At 39.8% G+C, this 13806-nt stretch overlaps 1 protein-coding gene across 5 annotated transcripts in view; it reads right to left on the bottom strand.

The window, feature by feature from the left end:
• The window catches only part of LOC129639111 (fibrous sheath-interacting protein 2-like), a 72995-nt gene that overhangs the window by 28622 nt on the left and 30567 nt on the right, over nucleotides 1-13806 (bottom strand). For 4 of the 5 annotated variants that reach the window (XM_055564030.1, XM_055564033.1, XM_055564032.1 and 1 more), the window contains 5 exons: nucleotides 13035-13103; nucleotides 8948-9048; nucleotides 7079-7124; nucleotides 5901-5986; nucleotides 4115-4175 (listed from right to left, as the gene is read on the bottom strand). In XM_055564030.1, the coding sequence (XP_055420005.1) occupies nucleotides 4115-4175; nucleotides 5901-5986; nucleotides 7079-7124; nucleotides 8948-9048; nucleotides 13035-13103 (363 nt within the window). The remainder of the gene's footprint in view (nucleotides 1-4114; nucleotides 4176-5900; nucleotides 5987-7078; nucleotides 7125-8947; nucleotides 9049-13034; nucleotides 13104-13806) is intronic. The other variant, XM_055564031.1, reaches the window with a different exon arrangement.

The following is a 13806-nucleotide window of genomic DNA, read 5'->3' on the forward strand; positions in this document are numbered from 1 at the left end:
AGGCCTGGCGTGCTGCAATTCATGGGGTCGCAAAGAGTTGAACACGACTGAGCGACTGAACTGAACTGAACTGAATAGGTCTTTTTAAAAAAAAAAAAAAAAACTTTTATTTATTTATTTGGTATTTATTTGGCTGTGCTGGGTCTTAGTTGCAGCCTCAGGATCTTCCATCTTCATTGTGGCATATGGGACTTTTTTACATGTTTTTTTTTTTTTTTTTTTTTTTACTTTTTTACTATGTTACAGCATGTGGGATCTCCTTCCTTGATCAGGGATTGAACCTGGACCTCCTGCATTAGGAGCTCGGAGTCTTACCCACTGGACCTCCAGGGAAGTCCCTTAATAGGTCTTTCATTTCCTGCTGTCAACACTCTTTTTAAATCCTCCAGGGACTACCAGACAGGCATCAAGTACCTTAAGATTTGGGGTGACTGCCTACCTCATCAGCCTCATCTGTGGTCACCATTCTACATATATTCTCTGCTCCAGAAGTACTGAACAACACACAGTTCCTCTGCCTTCACTATTTCCCTTGTAACTCAGGTCCCTTTTTAAAACTTTCCATCCTTTAGGACTCATTCAGCTTGTGTCACCTCCTTCAGAGAGCCTTCCTTTATATCTGCCCAGATAGACAGGTGTTCTCTGTCAAGCTCCTGAAGCGCCCTATACATCCCTCTGTTATAGGACTTACTATGCTGTATTGTACTAGTTTACAGTGCCTGGCATATAGTAAGCACTCAAGAACATTTACTTGTTCAATTAATTCTTTAATATACGTGTTGGCTCAATGTTCATTCATTAGTCTTCCTGTCATTAATCTCTTCCCACTTAAATACTAACATGCTTTGTATGCCGTCTAGCAAAGTTCGCAAGTGGATTTTAGTAACTATTTCTGGATAATGATACTAAAGCAAGTCTTCATGTAGAATATGTCCATAGGAATACTGGGATGGTGTATGTCAGTTATGCACGTGTGTGCGTGCTAAGTCGCTTCAGTCATGTCCAACTCTGTGCAACCCTATGGACTGTAGCCCACCAGGCTCCTCTGTCCATGGGATTCTCCAGGCAAGAATACTGGAGTGGGTTGCCATGCCCTTCTCCAGGGGGTCTTCCCAATTCAAGGACTGAACCTGTGTCCCCTGCATTGCAGGCTGATTCTTTACCTCTGAGCCATTGAGGAAGGCCATCAGTCATGCATATACATGACTAAACAGTCTTAGACAAACAGAATACTTTGAATAATAAAAAGTAATGTTACCAATTAAAAGTCAGTTCATAGTCAGGGTGAATAGCTATTGTTCTCCCAATAAATATAACATGTATTTTGAATAATCAATGAATTCCAATGATCTGCATCAAAGTTAACTTCAATTCTGTGTACTTTCTTAAGTGTCTTTGTGTGTGAGTGTATGTTTGAGTGTGTACAGTTTTGAAAGGAAGGAGCTGGAATTAATAGTGCACATACCTGAAAAAATAAGTGTGAAGATAATACTGTTGTGGTGTTTTTAAAATACGTCTACAAATTCTCTGATAATACTCTCTCCAAGTGGTGGAGGCTAATTCTTTTCCCCCTTGAGTGCGGGTTGTACTTAGAGACTTGCTTCCAATGAATAGAGTGGAAGTGATGAGTGGAAGTGAGAGTGTGCTGAGACTAGGCTATAAAATATAGTGTGGCTTCTGCCCCTCTCTCTTGGACCACCCACTCTGGGAGAAGCCAGATGCCATATCATGAGGATATTCAGAGATGTATGCAGATGCCCACATGGTGAGGAACTGAGACCTCCCGCCAACAGCCATGTGAGTAAGCCACCTTGGAAGTGACTTCTTCAGTCCCAATCAAGACTTTAGATGACTGAAGCAGCCCTGGATGACATCTTGACTGTAACCTCATGAGAGCCCCTGAATCAGAACCATCCAGCTAAGTTGTTTCTGTATTCCTAACCACAGAAACTGTGAGATAATGTTTTTTTAAGCTGCCAGGTTTTAGGGTGATTTGTTATTCAGCAAATAGTAGACCAAAAAATTAGAAAAGACATATAACAGTTGAATAATATAATCAATAAGTAGAATTTAAAATTCATTTAGAGCCTTACAGCCTTTAAATAGAGAATATATATTTTTTGTATATCTATGGAATACTTTCAAAATATCAATCACATATTTGGCCACAAAGAAAATGTCAACAACTTCAATGTGTTGAATATTTACAGGCTACATTCTCTGAATCTAACTTTAAAAATGTGACTGAAAATATGAATTTCTTGATAATTAAGAAACATACTTAAGGATAACTCTTAGATCAAAGATGGAATAAAGAGGAGAAAGTATAACCTACCTTAAAAAGAACAGGTATATCAAACCTATGGGAACGGCTTTCATTATTTCCCATAGGTTTTGACATAAGGCGTTCCTTTCATTTCTTCTCCCATGCATCCCAGACCAATACCTATAACTGCCTCCTTGACTGCTCCACTTAGATGTCCCATTTGGATGCCCTCAGGCACCTCAAACTCAATATATTCAAAGCTGAACTAAATATTTGTCTTCCAAACTTGTTCGTCTTTCTGTATTGCCTATCTATTGAATGGCACCACAATCCATTAAGTTGCCTGTACTAGAAATATGGGCGTTGTCTTCAATTCATTCTTCTCCCACATTCAATCAGTAGCCAGATCTCATCCATTTGCCTTTCTTAGTCTGAGTCAAATCTGTGCCCAGCTCTTCATCTTTACTGCCACTGACTTTGTTCAGGACTCATTTCTAGCTTTGACTATTATAATAGCCTCTTAATTGTAATAAGGGGCAGTGTGGTATTGTGGTTAGGATTGGTTGAGTAAGATAGACCTGGCTTTTAAAACCTTGGCTTTGCCACATGTTATGTGAAATCTTGGGCATGATAATTTACAACTCTGAGACTTAGTTTATTCATGTGTAAAATGGTAGGTAAAACAGTTTTGTTGTTCAGAGGGTTAAATGAGAGAATACGGTTTAGCGTAGAACCTGCACATAGTGAGTGCTCAATATGCTATTATTTTTATTGTCTCATTGTCTCAAGTCTCCTCACCTCTAATTCTGCTTTCCTTTTTTAGAAAAGGCAAATTCTTTCTTTCTTTTTTGGGTCATTTTTTGAAGTATAATTAATTTACAATGTTGTGTTAGTCTCAGGTGTACAACAAAATAATTCAGTTCTATATATATTATATATATTATATATATATATATATATATATATACATACACATCCCTTTTCAGATTCTTTTCCATTATAGGTTATTACAAGATATTGAATATAGTTCCCCATGCTATGCAGTAGGTCCTTGTTGTATATCTACTTCATATATAGTAGTGTGTACCTGTTAATCCCAAACTCCTAATTTACTCATCCCCCCAAGCCCACTTTCCCCTTTGGTAACCAGAAGTTCCTTTTCTATCTCTGTGGGTAGAAAAGGCAAATTCTGACCATATTAGGTTCCTGTCAATATTCTTCAATAGTTGTACTTTGATAATAGGATAAAAGGTAGATCTCCTGGCACAGCTTACCAGAATCTTAATGATCAACCGATATCTACCAGTCAAGCTTCATCTTCTGTAATTCTCTGACTTGAACTTTTACCTAAAACAATTCTGAAAAAAAATCTGCATTTCCACAAACCCACTAGGCTCTAATGTATATATCTTGGTAAATGTATTCCTTTCTCCTGGAAGTTCTCTTTCCATTAGTCTGCTTAGAAAATTCTTTCTCTTTTTTTTTTTCTTATAAATTTATTTTAATTGGAGGCTAATTACTTTACAATATTGTATTGGTTTTGCCATACATCAACATCTCGTCCTTCATGTCTGAGCTCGTGTGGCATCTTCTGTAGAAGCTTCCTTGTCTCCCCTATGCTTCCAGTGGACTTTGTATTTGCCTCCTTTATTGCACTTATTATATTATGTTGTGATTACTGGCATGACTGTTTTATACCACACTGTAAAATCCAGGGTAGGAACCATGGCTTCTCTACTTTGTTCAATAATTAGTATAGTGCATGGCGTGTAGCAAAAGCTTAGTAAATGTTAGTTGAATGTATTAATGCATTGCATGATTTCCTTAACAGCTGTTGATAATGTTTACCTGGCTCATAGTTTAAGCTTGATTTCTTGGCCTTTTCCCCATTCAAATCAGCACGTGTCACCTATACATGCCACAAGAAAAATGAAAACAAAAAAAATCCTTAAAGGAGTTTTCAAAGAATTTGAGCATCACCTATGTCTCACAGAAATTTAATAAAATGATTTTAGAAATCTATTTATCATAAATATTTATGTTTTATTTGGTTTCCATTTCTTACATAATTCAAAGGCTTACAGAGTTCCTAGTATGCTAAAATTAATTAACTGAAGAGTGCACTGACCAGCATGGAAGGTAATCAGTTGAATAGCTAAAAACAATATGTGTGGGTTTTAAAGAAAGTTAAGCACAGGGGGAATGCTGTGAGGGAGCTGGAAGGCAGAGAGCAGTTTTTCTGCATATGTGCGATGGGGCTCTCTCAGTTGGCCAGGAGCTCCACCTGCTTAGGTAATCATACAGGAAGAGAAATCCAGCAGAGTAGACTTTGCTTTTTCCTAGGCCTGAGAACTGAACACAAGCCACCAGAAGTACATTTCATGACACTGATGGGATGGGTGAAGTAAGCTGGAAAATAGTATTGGATTTTGTTGGATAAAAGTGGTCGTACTATTTCTCAAACCGAATTAGGTATTTGTGACAATTTGACTTACTCATATTGTCCAGTGTATTTTAAAGCCTTAAAAAACAGATGGTCTAAATTTGTTTATTGCTTATTTTTTGGATAACATATGTATTGATAGTATTAAGTTTCCCATCTATACTACACTCAGAAAATACTTTTTTTTCTGACTGTATAGTGAGGCATGGAGAAGGAAATGGCAACCCACTCCAGTATTCTTGCCTAGAGAATCCTGTATACAGAGGAGCCTGGTGGGCTGCTGTCCATAGGGTCGCATAGAGTCGGACACGACTGAAGCGACTTAGCATACATGCATAGTGAGGCAAGTGAAAAAAGTTATTAACTCCTGATGTGCAACTCATATATTGTCTTAAGGTAGTTAAGATTCTTTCTTCAGATACTGAGAATACAGATTATGCATTCAACATAGGATATAGGAAAATGTGTTAACTTTTTAGAACAGGTGAGTCATTTAATACAGTGCTAATGGAGCCAAGGATGTGGGTTTGAGTCTGAAAGTGAATGACCAATTGGTGACCCACAGAGATGACAGATGCTGTGACCAGAGGCTGTACCCTAAATGTTTGTTGTCAATTTCCCACCATCGACTGAGTGATCACTGACCACAAAGGCGAGAGGGTGAGGCTGTATGGCTGTTTCTGTACAACCCATCAGCATGAGAAGAGAAATGATTCACGAAAGTCCAGTATGTTGCTTCCTGTGTGAATGGACTTGAAGCTCATCTTTTAAGAAGCCTACATACCTAAGAGCTAAGTGAGAACACTCACATTGTTTCTGGTAATTTCTATTAAGAATTGAGACAAGTATTCAAATTTTGGGTCTATTTAACACATTTAAAATCTCAGGCTCACCTGAGATTTTTCTTCTGTTAGCTTACTAGTTGTTATTGATACTCCCTACACTTAGAGTATGGCAACACTAACACAACAGATAGCCATAAGCATTGGAAGTCTGAAGTAACAGGATTATTACTGTGGATTCGCATTTCAATTTTTTTAAATAAAATCTTACCATAAGATGCCTAATTTCAGGGAATAAGACTGTTCTGAATTGTCATTTAATGAATGAAATTGTGTTATGTCAGTCTTGATCCTCATTTTATACTTCATTGTTTCTGTGTGTATGTGGGACAAAAGAAAAGTTACTTGCCTGTTGTTTTGAAGTATCCTGTAGACAGTATCTACAGATACTTGGTGTTTTCGCAGAAACACCTGGACTCTGAAGTGTAGTAATTTCTAGGGAAAAGAAGAGGTAACTTTAAATATGAAAAAATCATATAGTTCTCCTTGCTGGGCTGCCATAAAGTCTAAGATTACCATAATCGAGAATGTATGTATTTATGGACATTAAGGCAGTATCTCCGAGTATAAGATCCCCTTTTGTGAAGTCCCCTGCTTACCAGCTTCCAGGGGCCACTGCTGCCATTAGGGACAAGCCTGAACTCCCTGGCTCTAAGTTACTTCGCCAGCTAAACTTCTCACCACTCCCCTGCCCTAGAGCAAACTGCTCTGCACTTCATTCAGTAAGCAAAGGGGAACCACAGAGGACTTTTGGGTAGAGGCATTATATGTTCAAACCTGTATTTCAGGAAGGTTACATTCACAGCAAAATGTAGGACAGATCAACAAGAAAAAGAAATTGGAGACTAATTATTACAGTGCTTAATGGCACAGGAAGCATGAATGGAAAGGAAGGGAGTTATGAGAGAATTTAAGGAGGCAGACTGGACTGGAGCAAATAGCAAAGAGTCAAAAATGACTCAGGTTTTGTGCCTGAATAAAGTTAGGAGGAACAGAGCGCTGGTTTGGGGATGAATATGGTTTTGCGCATGTTGGATCTGAGGTACTCATGGGCCGCCCAGGTGAAGATGTCCCAGCGCTCTTGGTAAGTGTGGAGGTTACGCGTGGGAATCTTTTATGGAGACGAACAGAGACTTAGCTAATCTCTAGTCCAGCCCTGGGAGATGGGAAACAGGATGGATTTTTATGTCTGGGGAGAAAAGATGGTAAAAGAGACCTTCCTGGGGAGACATCTCTTCACTGGGACTCTCTAATGGCCGCATTGTCAGGAACTTACAGAGGCAGTCACAGCAGAAACTCTAACTTCCTCACACCTTGTCGATTCCAGAAGGCCTATTCTCCCAGCAATCACTTAAAAATGTGATGCTTATATTTACAACCATGAATAATTCTTCTGTCTTCCTTTATCAAATTAATCATGGATTGTATAATCAGAGAAAAAAAGCATAACTTGGAAGACTATATGACACAATGAATTATTTAACCAAAAGATATCAGAGCAATTATAAATATTGTTCCTTCTCTTACCTCCATCATTTGAAGGATATGATGTCCTAATGGTTTCTCTATCTTTCTGTATGGTTTAACATTCAAGAAAAAAATTAATTAGTAATTCTTCTTCTAAAAGACACTTTTGCTGATTCTAAAGCAATCAGAATAATACAGTATCTTATCTCCCCCTTCCCCTCATCTCTACCTCTCTACTACGTGCTGGTCTCAATGCTAATACATATTATTAACCTCTTACTGGATATCTTTTACAGGTACCTCACTTTATAACTAGTTTAAAATGAAGCGTATATTGTACCCAGGTACGCTATCTTTTCCTGTCTTTTCAAACTTGCTACTTGTCTGTCTTCCACATTTTGGTTATAGGTATAATAATCCTATAACCAATAATAATCATCCAGTGCTCCATTCCAGAAAGCATAGAATTGTTCTGTTTATTTCAGATAAGGCTAGTTTAATCCAGTCTAATGTTTATTGAGTACACTGCCTGGAACTAAGATACATAATTCCTGACCTCAAGAAGTTTATCACCCAGTAGAAAAGACAGACAAATATGATGGAGGATAATGAGCTCTGAGATAGAAGTAGGCCTCAGCACTATGAGAGCATACCAGACCTGCACACAAAAATTAAATCATCACCATCGTTGTCATCTCCTTTTCTCTAGGTCCACACATCTGTTGAGTCACCAAATCCTGACATACTCTGACTCTGAAATATCTTAAATCTGTGGCCTCTGGTTCACCCTCATTGTCACAGCCTTAGTTCAGGCCTTTATCATTTTTATCTGGACTATCCCAGTAGACTCAAAACGATCTTGCCTCTAATCTCCTCTATGTAGCTATCTCACACTGCAACTAGAGTATCTTTTAAAACCCAAATCATTTGTATCTCACATCCTACTAAAAAACCGGCAATGGTTTTCTACTACTGAGAGAATGAATTCATACTTCAGCAAGGGATACAAAGTTCTGGCTTCAACCTACCATTTCAGTCTCTTCTGTCCCACTGCTCTGGTTTTGCTGGCTTGAGCTTTCATGCTTTCACTTAACACTGTAAGCCTGTCTGCAATACTGCCTCACTACATCCTCACATCTAACTCATCTGAAAACTTCCCACTCATGTTTCAAGACCTAATTCAATGAAAGTGAAGTCGCTGAGTCGTGTCCGACTCTTTGCAATCCCATGGACTGTAGTCTACCAGGCTTCTCTGTCCATGGGATTTTCCAGGCAAGAGTACTGGAGTGGGTTGCCATTTCCTTCTCCAGGGGATCTTCCTGACCCAGGGATTGAACCCAGGTCTCCTGCATTGCAGGTAGATGTCTGCTTTACCCTCTGAGCCACCAGGGAATACTACAATTCAATGAAGCCCTCCTTTTATAAAGCTTTTTTCGATTTCTCTAGGCAGGGCTATTTCTCCACACTTTCTGTGCTTCATATTTTATGCAAAGCAAAAATCTCCTCTCATTTGACTGTAAGGACTTTTGTTTATGTGTCTGATCCCTGGACAGTGCATCCCCAAGAGCAGTTATGTCTTTTCTATCTTTGTAGCCTATGTCACCTACTTCCCCCCTTTCCCCTTCCTTCTACCTTTCCCTACTTTCTACTAGGACCTGGCCCACAGCAGGTTGCCAATAAACATTAGCTAGCGTCATCATCATCATCATCATCAAATATTTGTTAGTTTCTGCTCAACTACATGGTACATTTAGCATGAAGCTGACTCAGAACCTTCTCTACCAGGAAGACTGTTCAGATCTGTGTAGAACTCCATTATTTCTAACCAATCAGTACCATGCCCAGTGAATGGGGATATCCCCTAGAAAGAAAAATTAACCTGATAAATGAGAGGCCAATACAAAGCACCTGAGACATACAGCTCTCTACCTTTTGTTCTGTTGTGTTACTCTTTACATCATGTGGAGAATGCAACAAGGTTGATCTTCTTTCGGGAGTCTTTACAGAACTATACAAATGCTGGGATGGTCCTATAGGCAAATGAAAGAGAAATCATTTAATTTTAAAATTTGATTGAACTGTAATTGAAGTACAATAAACTGAACATATTTAAAATGTACCATTTGGCTTTGGCATATATATATATATATGTACATATATAAACCCTTGAAACCATCACCACCATCAAGGTAAACATTTACATCATCCCCAAAAGTTTCCTTGTGCCCCCTTATAGTTCATCCCTCTCTCCTCTCCTATCTCCCAGGCAATCACTGATCTGCTTTACTATAAATTAGTTTGCATTCTCTAGAGTTTGCTATAAATGGAATCAAACAGGGGTTGTACCACCCTTTTTTTGTTGGGGGAGGGTGGTGATCTGGCTTCCTTCATTCAGCATATTTTGATGGTCATCAATATTGTTGCCTATATTAATACTTTATTCCTTTTTATTTCTGAGTAGTATCCCATGGTATGGATACACTAGTTTATCCATTTGCCTGCTGAAGGGCATTTAGGTTGTTTCCAATTTGACTATAATGCTGCTATGGACATTGATGTACAAGTCTTCATCTGAACATATATTTTCATATCTTGTGGGCACCTACCTAGGAGTGAAATGACTGAATCACATGGCAGATGTAGTTTAACTTGAGCTGCCAAAATTTTTTCCACAGTGGTTGTACCATTTTACATTCCCACCTGCATTGTCAGACAGTTCTAGTTGCTTCAAGTCCTTGCAAATACTTGGTATGGTCAGTTACTTCAATTCTACTAGACATTCTACTGGGTGTGTAGTGGTATCTCATTGTGGTTTGATTTCTTTTTCCCTAAGGAATAAAGATATTAAGCAGTGTTTTGTGTGCTTATTTGCCATCTGTGTATCTTCAGTAAAATGTTTGTTCATGCCTTTTGCCCAAGTTTATTACGTTCTCACATTACATATACTATGTTTTTCTATATTTTACACTTTTTTTACAGTGATCATGCCTTCTAGATGTAGGTCTGGAGACCACCTTTTGTTGTACTCACTTTTGGGGCTTGAGAAATGAGAAACAGCCATTATGCAACAGGGCTATTTTTTAAATTTTATATTACTTTTTCATTTTTGACTAAGTATAAGATCGCTACCCTCATCTTTCATAGGCTTTCACTTGCCTGGGGGTGGAGCTAGGGAAGGAAGGAGAGGTTAGAATTTTTAACAGGACAAATGCCATGATGAACACCCAGGTAATAATATTCAATATCTGTCATCCCCCAAAATGATGACACAACCAAGACATTATGCCTTGCAAGCCATGCAGTTGTCTCAAGAATTTCGTTAAATTTTATCTTCCTTTTTGTGTAGAAACATCCTGGAATGCTTGAGAAAATTCTTCATAGTGTCCTGGAGATACCCTTAGCTTACCAAATAAAGAGTTATCTGGGCTCAGGAAGAAAAAGGATATGACTTTAGGAAAGTTAGGGGGAAAATGTCCACTCCTTTAGCAGCTCAGAGATGGTGGGAAAATGGGAAGGTGGTGAGAGTGACTGGAGACCAAAGAAATCAGACAGGGCTTCACATTTTGCTTACTTTGGGCCTTGGTGCTTCAGATAACTGAGGTTAACAGAGAGAAAAGAAGAACTATTGCTCAGCTCTCTGTTTAAGACTCTAGAAAGAGATTTCCTTGGCTACCCCTACTCTGACTCTTCCTCCTCACTGGGGTCATGGACCCCAAACTTTGTAATACAGTGTGGTCAGGCAGAGCAAGGCTCTCGCCGAGGTTTTGCTTTCTTTTTCTTCCAGTTTTAAAACATTTCAGCTTTACTGACTTATATATAATCAGTTCAGTTCAGTTCAGTTGCTCAGTTGTGTCCGACTCTTTGCGACCCCATGAATCGCAGCACGCCAGGCCTCCCTGTCCATCACCAACTCCCGGAGTTCACTCAGACTCATGTCCATTGAGTCAGTGATGCCATCCAGCCATCTCATCCTCTGTCGTCCCCTTCTCCTCCTGCCCCCAATCCCTCCCAGCATCAGAGTCTTTTCCAATGAGTCAACTCTTCGCATGAGGTGGCCAAAGTACTGGAGTTTCAGCTTCAGCATCATTCCCTCCAAAGAAATCCCAGGGCTGATCTCCTTCAGAATGGACTGGTTGGATCTCCTTGCAGGCCAAGGGACTCTCAAGAGTCTTCTCCAACACCACGGTTCAAAAGCATCAATTCTTCGGTGCTCAGCTTTCTTCAGAGTCCAACTCTCACATCTATACACGACCACTGGAAAAACCATAGCCTTGACTAGACAGACCTTTGTTGGCAAAGTAATATCTCTGCTTTTGAATATGCTATCTAGGTTGGTCATAACTTTTCTTCCAAGGAGTAAGCGTCTTTCAATTTCATGGCTGCAGTCACCATCTGCAGTGATTTTGGAGCCCCCCAAAATAAAGTCTGACACTGTTTCCCCATCTATTTCCCATGAAGTGATGGGACCAGATGCCATGATCTTCGTTTTCTGAATGTTGAACTTTAAGCCAACTTTTTCACTCTCCTCTTTCACTTTCATCAAGAGGCTTTTGAGTTCCTCTTCACTTTCTGCCATAAGGGTGGTGTCATCTGCAGATCTGAGGTTATTGATATTTCTCCCAGCAATCTTGATTCCAGTTTGTGCTTCTTCCAGCCCAGCATTTCTCATGATGTACTCTGCATATAAGTTAAATAAGCAGGGTGACAATATACAGCCTTGAGGTAGTCCTTTTGCTATTTGGAACCAGTCTGTTGTTCCATGTCCAGTTCTAACTGTTGCTTCCTGATCTGCATATAGGTTTCTCAAGAGGCAGGTCAGGTGGTCTGGTATTCCCATCTCTTGAAGAATTTTCCACAGTTTATTGTGATCCACACAGTCAAAGGCTTTGGCATAGTCAATAAAGCAGAAATAGATGTTTTTCTGGAACTCTCTTGCTTTTTTGATGATCCAGAGGATGTTGGCAATTTGATCTCTGGTTCCTCTGCCTTTTCTAAATCCAGCTTGAACATCTGGAAGTTCACAGTTCACGTATTGCTGAAGCCTGGCTTGGAGACTTTTGAGCATTACTTTACTAGCGTGTGAGATGAGTGCAATTGTGCGGTAGTTTGAGCATTCTTTGGCATTGCCTTTCTTTAGGACTTATATAATAGACACATAAAATTGTAAGATAGCTAAAGTGTACACTGTGGTGATTTGATAAATATGTATACTGTGAAAGGATTTCTCCCCGCTTCCATTTAGTTAATTAACATCCATCACCTCACATATTTATCATGTTGTTCTTAGCAAATTTCAATTATACAATACAGTGTTTTCAACGATAGTCACCATGTTATACATCAGATCCTCAGACCTTATTAATCTTACAGCTGAACATGTGTACCGTTTGACCAACCTCTCCCTATTTCCCCTTAAGGTTTTGCTTTCTTAAGCCACTCTTGGTTCCCATGTGGTATACACATGGCCCAGGAAGGGCTGAGGGTCTAGCTGGGAAGCTCGTCAAGGGGAGTCACTGGGCTGGGGGTAAGAGGGCTCCTCCCAGAGTGTTATGGAGCAGGCAGTCAGGACTCAGGTGGCGTGGGAAATCCAGAGGGTTCTACTAAGCCCAGCGAGACCAGACCATGAGTCATTGCAGTGATGGCCAATTTAACTGTGAATGATGACAGGCCAAGCACTATATCAGTGGAGATAAGGGTATGTCTCTGAAGACCAGAGGAGGCAGAGGACAAATAGTCATCCGAGCACCCTTACTTTATTCTGCCTCCATGGGGCTATGGAAGCCAGTGTTCCCCAAAAGTCAATGTGCGTGTCATGCACTGGGGTCTTGTGAAAATGCAGGTTCTGATTCAGTACTGGGGCAGTGCCTGAGACTGTGCTTTTATAATAAGTGCCTCAGTGGCCCATACTGCTGACACGTAGAGGAGTAAGAACATAAGTCACACCTCTTGCCCCAGACAACACCTTTGGGAAAGAAGCACAAATGACTATTTTAGTATTTCTAATTATTTCCATTACTTTTTTGTCCTTGGTGTGACTTCTGGTGACCGGCAGTGACACTCATTTTCTTGATCTTTGGATAAGAAGCTTAAAATAATAAAAAAAAAAAAAATTAATAGTGGTGATGACAAAGATATTCAAGATAGATTCTATTTATCCTTTTATGCCCACTAGGGGGAGAACCATATCCTAATCTGTATATGGGGAGAAACTGGAGAGGGGACGTAGTAGGTCTCAGTGGGAGGCAAATTTGTACCCCAGAGGACAATGGAATTGGGACATGTCTGGAGACATTTGTGGTTGTTACAAATCAGGGAGAGGGATTTCTCCTGGCATCTAGTGGATAGGGGCCACGTATGATGCTACACATACTACAATGCACGGGATGGTTCCCATAATAAGCAATTATCCAGTGCAACATGCCAAGTGGCAAGGTTAAGAAACCTTAGGATAGATGTGATGGGGAGGCAGGACAATCACTTTTATAATATTATCTTGTATAGTTAAAGCTCTACTGCGCGGGGGGGCAGAACTGTCTTCTGGCAAAAGGGAAAAAACTCCACCCCTCTGTCCTGCTCAAGAAGAACATGGCTTTTTCTTTGTGTGGGGATGCAGACCAGCATAATACCTGTGCTAGAGACCCTGGAGGCCATGTGCTGGAGACCCCACAATGGCCATGACAATTCTTGGTTGTGCCTCAAAAATCTGGCTGAGGCAACCATACATATATACACCTGATTTGTGAAAAAGGTGACTGCCGTTCCTGTTTCTAATCATTTAGAAATAGACA

Source organism: Bubalus kerabau, chromosome X (genome assembly GCF_029407905.1).
Source record: "Bubalus kerabau isolate K-KA32 ecotype Philippines breed swamp buffalo chromosome X, PCC_UOA_SB_1v2, whole genome shotgun sequence".
Lineage (NCBI taxonomy): Eukaryota > Metazoa > Chordata > Mammalia > Artiodactyla > Bovidae > Bubalus > Bubalus kerabau.